Source organism: Mytilus edulis, chromosome 12, assembly GCF_963676685.1.
Source record: "Mytilus edulis chromosome 12, xbMytEdul2.2, whole genome shotgun sequence".
Lineage (NCBI taxonomy): Eukaryota > Metazoa > Mollusca > Bivalvia > Mytilida > Mytilidae > Mytilus > Mytilus edulis.
In genome coordinates, this window is record NC_092355.1 from 11689470 (window position 1) to 11703711 (window position 14242).

At 34.9% G+C, this 14242-nt stretch overlaps 4 protein-coding genes across 4 annotated transcripts; all 4 read left to right on the forward strand.

Moving 5' to 3' along the window:
• The first annotated feature begins 2360 nt into the window (after nucleotides 1-2360).
• Nucleotides 2361-4685, forward strand: LOC139497420 (uncharacterized). The gene is made up of 2 exons (XM_071285639.1): nucleotides 2361-3594; nucleotides 4675-4685. The coding sequence occupies exons 1-2, from the start codon at nucleotides 2361-2363 to the stop codon at nucleotides 4683-4685; spliced, it is 1245 nt and encodes a 414-aa protein (XP_071141740.1).
• A 3549-nt stretch (nucleotides 4686-8234) lies between these two features.
• LOC139497129 (uncharacterized) lies at nucleotides 8235-12888 on the forward strand. The gene is made up of 3 exons (XM_071285219.1): nucleotides 8235-9084; nucleotides 11060-11243; nucleotides 12737-12888. Exon 1 carries the CDS (start codon nucleotides 8304-8306, stop codon nucleotides 9051-9053), a length of 750 nt encoding a protein of 249 aa, XP_071141320.1. The 5' UTR covers nucleotides 8235-8303; the 3' UTR covers nucleotides 9054-9084; nucleotides 11060-11243; nucleotides 12737-12888.
• LOC139497421 (uncharacterized) lies at nucleotides 10282-11115 on the forward strand. The gene is made up of 2 exons (XM_071285640.1): nucleotides 10282-10780; nucleotides 11060-11115. The coding sequence occupies exons 1-2, from the start codon at nucleotides 10282-10284 to the stop codon at nucleotides 11113-11115; spliced, it is 555 nt and encodes a 184-aa protein (XP_071141741.1).
• On the forward strand, nucleotides 11353-12297 carry LOC139497422 (integrase/recombinase xerD homolog). The gene has a single exon (XM_071285642.1). It carries the CDS (start codon nucleotides 11353-11355, stop codon nucleotides 12295-12297), a length of 945 nt encoding a protein of 314 aa, XP_071141743.1.
• Nucleotides 12889-14242: the final 1354 nt, after the last annotated feature.

Consider the following 14242-nt stretch of genomic DNA (forward strand, 5'->3'; position numbering starts at 1 on the left):
TGTTCTATCTAATCTAATGCTACAATTGCAAGACACAAACACAGGAAGGACTGTCATGGATGAACGAATTAAATTATTACTACAGATCTATAAATTATCTCCGAGTATGATTGTATTCTTTTTAAATGAAACACAAATGCGTCACAATATTGATTATCGAATACATGTTGTATAAAGGTACTTATAACCAATCATTAAAAAAGAATTAAAACATAAAATATCCAGTGCATCTGATGTACTGATGAATTTTTTTATTTTTTATTTTTTTTTGGAGGGGGGTGAGAGGGTACTTTTTTATGATCACCAGTGTTAAGTCATCCTTTTTAATTGAAATAAACTGAAAAATGACACCCTTTAACCAAAATAATTCCATGAACAAGTCCATATTTGATTTAAAGGACTTCTTAAGATCGAAAATAAATATTATTTTAGAACAATTGGAGTGAAGCAGAAATATTGCTTTGAAAATAAAAACATGTGTATCATCAATATCATTCTCTGTTTTATACATCATGGCTCTAGCCATTGTTCTTTTATTAAATCCCCAGAACTCTTGTTTTCTCAAATAAGAATTACTATAACCAAATAAATGTAATCTCCTTGGCCTTCGCCATTTTCCAAAATCCTCTTGTCTATTTAAAAAACATATATAGTCAATTGCCATTCTACAATTATATGACCTCTTGTTCTGCTAATATCATATGTCTCCATGCCATTTTTATTGACCTCTTATCATTATAATATAATATGGCCTCTTGCCATTTAAAATAAGAAATAAACACTATGAATTAAAGTATCAACGCTGGCCTGAGCAGTCAGGATACGTCCGCCCTCTTAAGTGGGTATTAAAAAAATGAGAGAGAATCAAATGTACTTCAGCCTAAGTAAATTGACCAATGAGGTTAGTCTTTATTTTCACAGATATAGAACTAAATACTTATTTGGGCCAGTCTTAACGTTGTTGAAATTTATCTTTACATAAAAAAAAACACCCACATGAACGATGTTTTCCCAATTTATGTCATAAATATGATCATAGTACCGCGTACTTTATATTTGACGAACAGTGATGTTGACATACAATTGTATATGGTCGCTGTCTGTAAGACACAAATGATGCTCCTTTCAAGTAAAGGTTGTCATTAAATACAACTTTCCGGTATTAAATATTTATTTTAAAAGTAATAAAATATTGTATTCATTGCATTAGGGTCTTCAAACTTTAATAGTGCAAACAAATCGTGTTTTCAATTATATAACAAGTGAGTTGGAAAACAAGTTTAACTACCTTTTTTTTGCACATCTTACATGCACATGATGCATCCCTTTCTGATAGTTTTTTCAGGAGCTGAGAGATTGAAACGATATTTGTTTTTGTATTACAACTAGACAAAAGAGTGCTTACATCTATAAAAAAAAATATACCGATATATATATAACATTGTTGGGTTGATGTTTAGACGAGTTGTATATATATATAGGCGTCAAAAATAATTTTCACATGTGCAGATATATATATATTCATTAAATAAAATAATAAAATAAGTAAAAAGTTAACAGTTCCATTCTATCGATTTCATCCTTCCATTGGGACTCTTCAGGATAACTTATTTTATTATTTTATTTAATGAATATATATATATATATATATATATATAACAAGTCAAAAAGGGTACAACATCACCATTAAATAACTATAAAATACACAAATATTAGATATTTCGGATAACAGATATCCTTCTTCGGTAATTGCACAATGACAAATGAATCATGTCAATTCAAATTGAGACTCTATCAAAATCTTGATTTATACAATTTAAGCGAACGCTGGAACAATTTTAAAATTTCCAAACACACCGCAAAGACTACAGAAATATGCCAAAAATAAAAATAGTTATTTACGATGTGAAATGGCACAACTCTAGATTTCCAAAGGTTGTGACAGTTGAGATGTTATAACTGCATTGAGGGCAGTCCTCAAACAAAAAAATCAAAAATGTCCTAACCGATCAAGGATGGTATAAATTAGACAACGGTAGGGCAATTACAACAGAAACTACATATTTAAGCCTCCCAAACGAATATCAGTATAATACTGATTGAAAAAATAAGTATTGTATAATGAGGTAAAATAATTGAACGTGGCAACGTACTTATACATCATCCCGAATCAATGAAAACCTGTAATTTAAACTGTTATTTTAAAAATAATTTCGAACTGTAAAGCCAGTACTAAATCCGGCGTTGTTTGAAACAGGTAGTCACAGGAAAATGAGGGACTCGTTCTATGTTTTTTCGACGAAACTAAAGTCTTGTCCAAGGGTTTGAATTTTTGCCCTACTCCCAATAAAATAGATGATATGAAACTGGGAGATGACCTTGATAACTTTGCTAGAACCCTCAGAATCAAAGAATATTTTGGTAACAAGGATAAAGAGGTGGATAATGAGAAAGACACAGACACGTCCGACTCGGAGGAAGAAATCATAATTCCACATTTTAAAAAGAAGAGTTCATGGATTCCAAAACCTAGTAAATCTGCTACACTGGAAGATGTTATCGACAAAATCAAATCGGATGTTGTTCATCTAGCTAGCAACAAGTACTCGTCATTTTACAACACCTCTCCTGACGAGAAAAAAGCCATACAATCGCTAAGAAACCGAGATGATATTGTGATAAAACCAGCAGACAAGGGCAGTGCCGTTGTGATAATGGACAAAGCTAACTACATCGCGGAAGCAGTGCGTCAGCTCTCTGATGAGAGATTTTATAAAAAGCTAGACTATGACCCTACTTCCGAGTTTAGCTCCAAAATTATCACTGCGGTACAAACCATGTACAATGACGGTCATATAGATGAGGATACAATTGGTTATTTAAAGCCAGAGAATGCCAAGCCTGGTCGATTGTATCTTCTTCCCAAAATACACAAGGTTAACAACCCTGGTAGACCCATTGTATCCGCAAACGGCCATCCGACTGAGAAAATCTCGGAATTCGTCGATTTTCATTTAAGATCTCATGTAGAAAATCTTCCTTCCCACATTCAAGACACTACAGATTATCTTCGTAAAATGGAATCCATGAACCCTCTTCCTCCGGAAACCCTCCTTGTCACTTTAGATGTCACCTCATTGTATACCAACATACCTCATGATGACGGCATACAATCTTGTAGGGAAATATGGGACTCGCGCAACATTTTAGAACCACCTACTGAATGTTTAGTCCAGCTACTTACTCTGGTCCTGAAATGCAACAATTTCACCTTTAATGGTGAGCATTACCTTCAAATTAACGGGACAGCGATGGGGACGAAAATGGCACCGTCTTACGCCAATATTTTCATGGGCAAATTAGAAAAACAAATTATTGCAACATCTTTATCCAAACCTTTGTCTTGGTTCCGTTTCATTGATGATGTTGACATGAAATGGATTGAATCTCAACAAAAACTGGATGATTTCATCAGACATGCAAACAACGCCCACCATTCAATTAAATTTACGTATGAAATTTCCGACTCTAAGATATCTTTCTTAGACACAACCACATCTATAAAGGACGGTGTCATATCAACAGACCTTTACTGTAAGCCCACAGATAAACATCAATACCTTTCTCCCCAAAGCTGTCACCCCAAACACTGTACAAAAAGTATCCCGTACAGTCAAGCTCTCAGAGTCAAGCGGATTTGCTCCTCTGAGGAGGCTGTCACGAAACGGTTACAGGAACTTCGCGGATTTTTGAAAAAACGAGGTTATAAGAAATTGGACATAGATAAGGGGTTTGCGCGCGCTAACAATAACAGCCGCAATGACCTCTTACAGTACAAACGGAAGAGGCGCAGCAAAATAGTCCCGTTTGTTCTTACATACAATCCAGCCTTTAATAACCTTTCACGTTTGATCCGTGCCAATTGGCAAACTATTGCCAAACACCCTAAATTATCCAAGATCTTTCCCAATCCTCCTGTCTTAGCTTTTCGTAGACCAGCAAGTCTGAAAGACTTATTTGTTAGAGCTGACGTCTCCTCAAATAAAAGCTGTTCAATTGCAGGATGGTGCAAGTCATGTGGTAACAGACGTTGCCTGACTTGTCAACAAATACTGAATACTCAAACATTCACTTGCCACTCGACTGGGTCTGTGTACACTATATATTGCAATGTAACTTGCAAAACCCAGAATGTTGTATACCTCCTTCAATGTCGATGTGGCATGCAGTATGTTGGCGAGACAGAGCAGCCATTTAACAAACGCATGAATGGTCATCGAAGTGACTACACTTGCAAGCCCGACCTACCCGTAAGTCGTCATTTGAGATCACCTGGACACACACAAGCTGATCTCAAAAACCTTACCATCACGATCATAGACCACAACGAGGGTTGGTCGAAGGTCGACAGAGTCGCTCGGGAAAGATTTTGGATAAGAAAGTTACGGACAGTCTCCCCAGAGGGTATAAATGAAAAAACATAGAACGAGTCCCTCATTTTCCTGTGACTACCTGTTTCAAACAACGCCGGATTTAGTACTGGCTTTACAGTTCGAAATTATTTTTAAAATAACAGTTTAAATTACAGGTTTTCATTGATTCGGGATGATGTATAAGTACGTTGCCACGTTCAATTATTTTACCTCATTATACAATACTTATTTTTTCAATCAGTATTATACTGATATTCGTTTGGGAGGCTTAAATATGTAGTTTCTGTTGTAATTGCCCTACCGTTGTCTAATTTATACCATCCTTGATCGGTTAGGACATTTTTGATTTTTTTGTTTGAGGACTGCCCTCAATGCAGTTATAACATCTCAACTGTCACAACCTTTGGAAATCTAGAGTTGTGCCATTTCACATCGTAAATAACTATTTTTATTTTTGGCATATTTCTGTAGTCTTTGCGGTGTGTTTGGAAATTTTAAAATTGTTCCAGCGTTCGCTTAAATTGTATAAATCAAGATTTTGATAGAGTCTCAATTTGAATTGACATGATTCATTTGTCATTGTGCAATTACCGAAGAAGGATATCTGTTATCCGAAATATCTAATATTTGTGTATTTTATAGTTATTTAATGGTGATGTTGTACCCTTTTTGACTTGTTATATATTATATTTTGTAGTGTACAGAATCATATTACATGATCCATCGCCCTGTAAGATTGATCGTTGACTATTTATTCAGTCATTTTATATATATATATATATATATTGAGGGTACTTTATATGGCCTTCCAAATACCGTTTCGATCCCTAACATCACTGTATACATAATTGACACAGCCATGTATCACCATCATTGCTGGTGATCCGATGGATAAATCTGTTATAGAGTTGTCACTGACTCAGACGTACTTATATATATAATTATATTCTGTGACTGTATCTTGCATTAAATTGTAGGATCCTTTACTATAGATAATTGAGCTGATCTGTAACTATAACATCTCCATGCCTTATATATCATGTACTGTAGTACGACGCTAGATTAAAACTGACGAGGAAAGGTAACACTCGGCCATTGAAAGCTTTATTATTTGTGAAGCCCAGGTGGTCGTGTGGTCTAACGGGATGGATACGGTGCAGGCGGTTTGTGTCACGATATCTCAGTAGCATGGGTTCGAATCCCGGCAAGGGAAGAACAACAAAAAAATTTGCGAAAGCAAATTTCCAGATCTAACATTGTTAGGTTGATGTTTAGACGAGTTGTATATACATAATGTACACAGCCATGTATCACCATCATTGCTGGTGATCCGATGGATAAATCTGTTTTAGAGTTGTCACTGACTCAGACGTACTTATAAAGATAATTATTTTTTGTGACTGTATCTTGCATTAATGTGTAGGATCCTTTAATATAGATAATTGAGCTGATCTGTAACAAATACATCTCCATGCCTTACACGTTACAAGAATTAATATTAACCTCTGAAGATTCACTCGCCGCGATATAGCCTATTAGTGCTAATGCGGCGTAAAGCAAACAACAAACTATCAATCTGAGGGTTTAAGCAGTATATATTGGACGACTTATGAAGTTATACATTTGTTTACAGAACACCGTAAGACTTTTCTTAATACGTCATTTCCTTTATTTGGTCAACTGTACGTAATTGTTGACCACTCCCGTGATACTACAGTTTATATCACGTGTCTATACATATATACGAAAGAACCTTTAGTACAAACAAAAATCCTCAATATTTCGAAACGCGGAAATGTATTAGTACACACTATATTAATATTAGGGATAAAATACCTTAAACACATTTTACAATTGCCGTTTGCCCACAAGACTAGCTAACTCAAAGCAAGGGCTGAAACGATAAAATGATATGACTATAATCTGTAATAATCTGAAATGCTATTATCAAACAAATCTGCAACGAACCCGTCCTTACTTTACTCAGATCTCCAACGTTCATGCCTCTTTATACATCTCTAATTAACATCTGACTTAGCTGCAGTCGAATCACCTCCTAAATGCAATGAGTTTAAACCTATGTTTCGTTGAGGAGAAACCCGTTTTACCATTTTTTCACGATAATTTGACTGGACACTGTATAACTAAGTTTCTAGGTTTTTTTTAATTAACTTGGATGCACCTACTGATATAATTATGGGTCTGAAAAGAAAGTGATCAGAATGCACGTCCAGACCAGATAAACCAAAAAAAGCTGGTAGATTAAAAGGCGACATGCTTGAGACCTCCCTTTAGAAATTAAAATCTAGTTACCCTGGTTATACTCATCAGTTTTGCTTTATCTTAATGTCCTTACGAGTAATTGAACTTAAATCGTCAAAAAGTAAAAAAACCTGCATAAGATGCAATTATGATAGTCAAATCCCTAATTTGTAATAAGTCACTAAAACATGTAAAATTCTAATAGAAACGTTATGAAAGAATTTCTAATATGATCTATGTAAACGTTTAATTCGTTAGCCAATTTCATAGAATAAATATGGACTTCAATACACTTGGTGAAGACTGTTTACTATTAACGTAAATAAGAAATGTTAAATATACAAAACATGTTCATCAATAAATGACTTCCAACGATTAAAGCCGGCGATGTTCTTCTTTGACGTTTTTTTTTCACCTTTTGCCAAAGATCTCATCACATTGTTTTCTCAAACACCAGCACTCTCAACGGCGCTCTTGGCGATCGTTCTCTAATCTGATAAATAAAGCAATCATTCTAAATCTTTTCACCGAAAAATCACATTTTTTCCTGTATCCTTTACACAACTGCTGTCTCTAGGCCAATAGATAATCTCTTGTATGAAATCTCTTAATCGTCCGTTTTGATATAAAAGTGGCCAATGATGTGCATATTTACATTCAGGAATAACTTACATGCATTTGGCCTTGTCCTTAATGATCTTGTTTATTGGCATGTCAACTAACGATCGAGGTGACACATGCCATTTAGTATCACCTCCTCTAACTGACTGGAAGCGTTTATTGCCTCAGAACCTGGGAACCAAATTCTTGAATTAAATCGAGAGCACCGGGCATTGTAATTCATAGAAAATAAGTTAATAGTAAAAGAACCAACTATGATCTTGGAAAACATTCCTTTTAACACTCCAATCATAGTATCAATGTGTCTACTTAAAAAATCAGCATGCTTATTCCCAGTTCTTGGTACTCAATTCCTTTTCAAATGTATGCTCTTCCGGGAGCAAGATTTGTGAATATCTGTCACAACCTGCAATTTATAATTTTTGCTACCTACCTATGTGTCACTATCTTATTATCATAATTTACTTTAACTGTTCTGTTTTCATGAAATGAGTCATATGTGTTCAAAACTCTTCTTGTCGTCCCTAAATCACGTCAGATAGAACTTCCAAATTGTTCACTCGCAAACCAAAATCCAAAATTGTGGACAAATCTCCACAAAGTAACTCCATGTTATGCATGTCAGATAATTTGCTCGAAAAACAACATCAAGTGTTTGCAATCTTTTTTCTAAAAACCAAGCTCATCAATAATCTACTTTTTTTTAACAATTGCATTCAAACTAGCACGCGCTTGAACACAATCATATTACAATGATGTGTTCAGTCTTAGAATATCACCTAAAACGATTTGCACTGAAATCAGCTGACCAATAAAACTGACCAATGTTCGAGCACTGAACAAATGTATTCGTTTACCAATATCGCTTTAAATGTCATTTGAAGCTTGCTCTGCTTTATAAATTCATCGATAAGGGCGTTGACCATTCGCATGTACACACGTAGTTTTTGTTAGTTAAACCTGTATTGCCGTAGACTTACGTTGACAATGTCCGATATGGAGGAGGAAATCTTGGATTTACCGAGTGAACAAGGTACGTCTACTAGAAATCCGCATGAAATGTCTAATGCAGACTTATTTTCACTTCTCAAGACGTATATGGATACTAGACTGTCGGGTATTGAAACATCTTTCACAGATACTACGCATACTTTGGAGAAAAAGGTTAAAAAGGCTGAAAATTCGTTCAAATTCAAGGGTCATCAGGTCCAGTACGAGCTGAACGTAGATTTACAGGATTTGGTACAGAGGGCGTTGGATTATCTAGGGAGAAACAAGTCGGATAAAGCGGTAACTATTCTGAATGAGGCTCTTAACACGCTAAAGAAAAGAAACAAGCTCATAAGAATTGCTGACAAGTCGGAGGGAGGGTGGAAGACCGTACAAGAATATTTGTCCGATGATTTAGCCAGCGACTCCGAGGATGAAAAGAAGATAAGGGCAGCTGATACCCGGGCGGTGAAAAAGTTAAAGTCCGTTAAATCTGCAGACAAGAAGCAGAACGTTCGAAAAAGACCAGCCGAAGCATCCGGTTCTACATCGCAGACAGCGCATAACGCAATTCCAGTTTCTGTCAGCATGCCGCCCTTTCGCGGGAGCAGACCTGGTTACGGAAACCAGGTCAAAAGGTCCAGGGAAGGAGATATGTGTTTCAGGTGTGGATTATTTGGACATTGGGCATCCGATTGCAAAAAAGACACCAAGACTGGATTTGGAGCTCCCAGAGGAAATTCATAAGGATTTCAGCGCTCATACGGACACTTTACAGGTACAAGATGTTTATGAAACTTATTTTGAATATGAAAAGGGTCGTTCAGATATTTTTGTTAAAGACAGGCTTAAAAATTCTGTAAACTTTTGGAAAAGTATTAACGCTTCTAGTTTTATTGTTGATATTATTGAAAATGGTTACAAAATACCTTTGTTAAAAGAGCCCGAAAATATGGTTTCTAAAAATAATAAATCTGCGTTAGAGCATTCAGATTTTGTTTCAAGTGCAATTAAAGAGCTTGTGTCGGGCGGTTTAGTAAAACGTGTATCAATTATGCCACACGTTGTGAACCCTTTAACTGTTTCAGTTAACGGTAAAGGTAAACACAGATTGATTTTAGATTTAAGACATGTAAATAAACAAGTGATTGTAAACAAAGTCAAATTCGAAGATTGGAAAACTTTAGCACAATATGTTACTTTGAATTGTTATGGATATGTCTTTGATTTGAAGGCGGGATATCACCACTTAAACATTTTTGAACAACATCAAAAGTATTTAGGGTTTTCGTGGGAAGGAGAATTTTATGTTTTTACTGTGTTGCCATTTGGTTTAAGTTCAAGCGGGTATATATTTACTAAAACTGTGAGACAATTGGTAAAGCACTGGCGTAAATCTAGCATAAAGGTAGCTGTTTATTTAGACGACGGTTTTGGGGTCGAAGTTAGTTATGAACTATGTGAAAAGCACGCTCGAAGAATCAAAGCAGACTTGATTGCTTCTGGTTTTGTGCCAAACAAAGACAAGTGTGTATGGTTACCTGCACAGCACGTTGAGTGGTTAGGTTTTTCATGGAATTTAATTTCTTGCAAATTGCAAATTCCTCAAAGAAAAATAGATGATATATTGAATTTGGTAGCTTTTATACTAAATTCTAGTTACAGGGTAAAGGTACGACAGTTGGCCAAAATATGTGGTAAGTTAATTGCTTTAACACCAGCAGTAGGTAATGTTACCCAGATAATGACGAGAAACATTTTTTCAGTCATTAATATAAGAGACTATTGGGATCAATATGTAAACATCGGCAAGTATCCAGGTTGTATCAATGAGCTTATTTTCTGGAGAGATAATTTGCCTTTATTAAAGGCGGTTGATCTGGTAAAGAACATTTCAAATTTTCATGTTTTCACAGATGCTAGCGATACGGGTGCTGCTGGTTTCATACAAAATTCAACAAACATTTTGCACAAAATGTGGTTAGAAACTGAGCGAGGTAGGAGTTCTACTTGGCGAGAAGTAAAAGCAATTCAGTTATGTGTCAGTGCCTTTTCAAAACTCTTACAAAATAGTATCGTGACTTTTCACACAGATAACAAGAATGCTGTTAGCATCATAAATAAAGGTAGCAAAGTACAAGAATTACAACAGTTGTCCTTAGAAATTTATAGGTGTTGTTTACATGAAAACATTACATTACACATTATATGGTTACCCAGAAAAGAGAACGAGCAGGCTGATTTTTTAAGTCGGATTATAGATATTGATGACTGGGGTATTTCTCCAGAGTACTTTCAGTTTTTAGACGACCTCTGGGGTCCTCATACCTTTGATAGGTTTGCTAATATGGACAATAACAAAGTAGATAAATTTAGTTCGTTGTACTGGAACCCTGGTTCCTCGGCAGTAGACGCTTTCTCGTGCCACTGGGCACAAGAAAACAATCTATTAGTACCACCTGTGTCTTTAGTTTGTAAGTGCATAAACCACTTGGTTAAATGCAAAGCAGAAGGAACACTGATAGTTCCGAGTTGGCCGTCGTCTCCTTACTGGCCATTAATTTTTGATGAAAACACAGAACACAGATCTTACGTGTTAGATGTGCTCGAATTTAACGAGGTAGACAGAATTTTAGTTTCTGGAAACAATTTAAATTCTATTTTCGCGAACGGAAAATTCAAAGGTAGAATTTTAGCTGTTCGATTAAAAGCTTCTGATTGATATTTGTGAAAATTTTTATTATTTTTTGCAGATTTTACTGACTGGAGGTTCTCTATTCAGAGATGTTGGCTTACAGAAGCTGATTAATGTGTATGTTGTGTCACTTGACGATATTTTTGGGGCCACATGGTCTGTAGATACCACTGGGTATAGTTATGGTCACTGGACCTGTTTTTTCTGTTTGTTGTAAGCTGAGCAGTTACGCATATTTCAAGGTAAATATTTATTTAATTTATAATTATTTTACAGAAAATATTTTCAACGGGATTTTGGAAAAATGACACACAAGTAAAGCACACAGAACTTAAGATTTTGTTCAGAAAGATGAAGAATTCAGTTATTGACTCAAAAGCCAGAAATACAACTGTTAAATATGCATACAGTTTTAAGCGTTTTGTAGTGTGGTCTGAAAAGTATACAGAAATCAAGTCTGTCCTTCCTGCAGACGAAATCTATGTCAGTTTATATCTTCAATATTTAATGCAAAGTGCTAAACATTACAGTACTATAGAAGCTGCATGTTACGCTATAAAGTGGGCTCACAGTTTAGCTGGGTTTGAAGACCCATGTGCCTCGGATATAGTTAAATGTATTGTTGAGGCATCTAAAAGAAAGCTTAATAGGCCTATTCAGAAAAAAGAACCGATGAATGCAAACATCATGCTTAGTCTTTTTAAGAAATTTGGCGGTGCTAATAGTTCGTTAAAAAATCTTAGATTATTAGCTATGTGTTTTCTGGCTTATTCCGGATTTTTAAGGTACAGTGAACTATGCCAGATTAGAGCTAAGAACATTACATTCGGAAACGATCATATTGACATATATATTGAGAGTAGCAAAACAGATTGTTATAGAAAAGGAAAAAACGTTTTGATAGCTAAACTTGATCAAGCTCACTGTCCTGTTAAAATTTTAAGTGATTATTTAGATAAAGCTAAAATAGACAGGTCCTCAGATGATTTTGTGTTCAGAGCTTTATCGTATTGTAAAAGTACAAACAACTGTAAGCTGAGAAAAAAGAATATACAACTATCTTATACTAGGACTAGAGAGATTTTAAAAGGGGCTCTGTCGGAGTTAGGTTTAAACGCAAGAATTTTTGGTACACATAGTTTTAGGGCAGGCGGTTGCTCAGCCGCTAGTAACTCTGGTGTATCGGACAGATTATTAAAGATTCACGGAAGGTGGAAATCTGATATTGCGAAAGACAGTTACATAAGCGACAATTTGAAAAAACGCTTATTAGTTTCAAAATCTTTAGGTTTATAAGATTTATTACTGCAATTTCTTTCTTTGTACAATCGAGAATGGTCATCGTGCCTGACAAGTTCTAAAACTAGTGTTTTAGTTATTTATATATGAATGAGATAAGAAAAAGATTGGGCCGAGGTATATAGAAATTATATAGTCTAGTACATAAATAATTTATGTTCGTTTGAACGAAGAGAATTTAGAAAATAAATATATTTATGTACGTGGCGGAAGAATTTTATCGTATGATAATTCTATTAATATAACAATAGAATTGTAACAGGTTTTATGAACCCGAGTGTATTTAAATACGGTGGACTCGAATTGAAATTATCGATAAGGGCGTTGACCATTCGCATGTACACACGTAGTTTTTGTTAGTTAAACTTAAGCACATATAGATTCGAAAACAGTATTAAATGTATTTTTTGTAACATTTTTTGTTTGTTTTTTGTAGATTGTTGAGACAACCTTTTTAAGTTTATTTAAACAGAGGACGTATATATATTCTGTGATGTGGACTGTATTTGCAAAATTACAAACATTTGTAATTTGTTGTTCATTTGATAAACATGTATTGTAATGATTTGGTATTAGATAAACGAGAATGGTCATCGTGCCTGACAAGTTCTAAAACTAGTGTTTTAGTTATTTATATATGAATGAGATAAGAAAAAGATTGGGCCGAGGTATATAGAAATTATATAGTCTAGTACATAAATAATTTATGTTCGTTTGAACGAAGAGAATTTAGAAAATAAATTCATTTATCACTGACACAATTTTTTCCTTATTTTGTGTTCCAAGTTTTACCTTACTATCTCGCATTATGAGACGTGAACAAAGAACATCTTTCAAGTGCAATAAAAAAAATCCAAGAACTTCCAACTTATGTTTTATATCTTTTCTAGTTTTTTGACACGCGCTCAAATCGCGATCTCCACCTAAACCATCATCAAGAAACATGATGATCTATTTGCCTTCACACCTCAAATGGTTGACTAATTCTCATAGTACTTTTAGCAAAGTGTACCCAGCCGTAGCAAAAAATGTCAAAAGGCAGTACATTGAAAACAAAGTATATTACTTTTCCTCCAAATCCAAGGAAAATCTAAAAAAAAACGTTAATGTATTTGACAATTCTCAGTATGATGTTAAATAGTTATCAAAGGTACCATCCTAAGACTTGAGATCAAAGCTAAACAGAAAATCATCTTTCTGAAACATTGGCTGCTTTGTAAACTGAATTTGAACAAATGAATGTTTATATGTCTTCAATTAGTACCAGTCTATCTTTGCTCGATTTGTTTGCGACAACTAAAGGGTTAACAAAATGTGGAACCCATTGTACCTCACAAATACATTTTTCTGTAAAGTATTGCGGATCTCAGCTTGAACAAATATCTTAATGGTTAATGTCGATCTGTGGATCTGACGATTGAGACTAGGTTTTGATTGGTATATACAACCGTTTTCAATTTCGTCAATAATGTGTTTGGTTTTTTTTGTAATAAATTTCCATCGACCTACGTTGACCTTGATCTATCAACTGGCGAGACGCATTCATGGTGCACGATTGTATTCGTATCAATACACATTTAACGTTTGAGCATTTGTAACAGTACTTGCTGCAATAAGAAGATTAGTGCTTGAATTATTAGATGTAGACCCAAAACGCATTAAATTAATATTTCCAAAAACTAACATTTAAAAAAAAGAAGTAGTAATCCTATTTTTCATATCTGGCTTTTGTCTATCAAATGACGCTTTCTTCCACGCTTCCGTAGGTTTCTGCTATAAGGGGTTGTTCTTGGTTTGTTTTTTATTTACTTCTACCGCCTCATTCTGCTCTAAACTGAGTCCTCATCATTTTCTTTTCGTTTTCTGAGTCGCAACAATCTGTATTTATAGGCCAGGCCACGGCTAGAGGGTCGAGTTGATAGATGTTTTGCGACAAAATGTC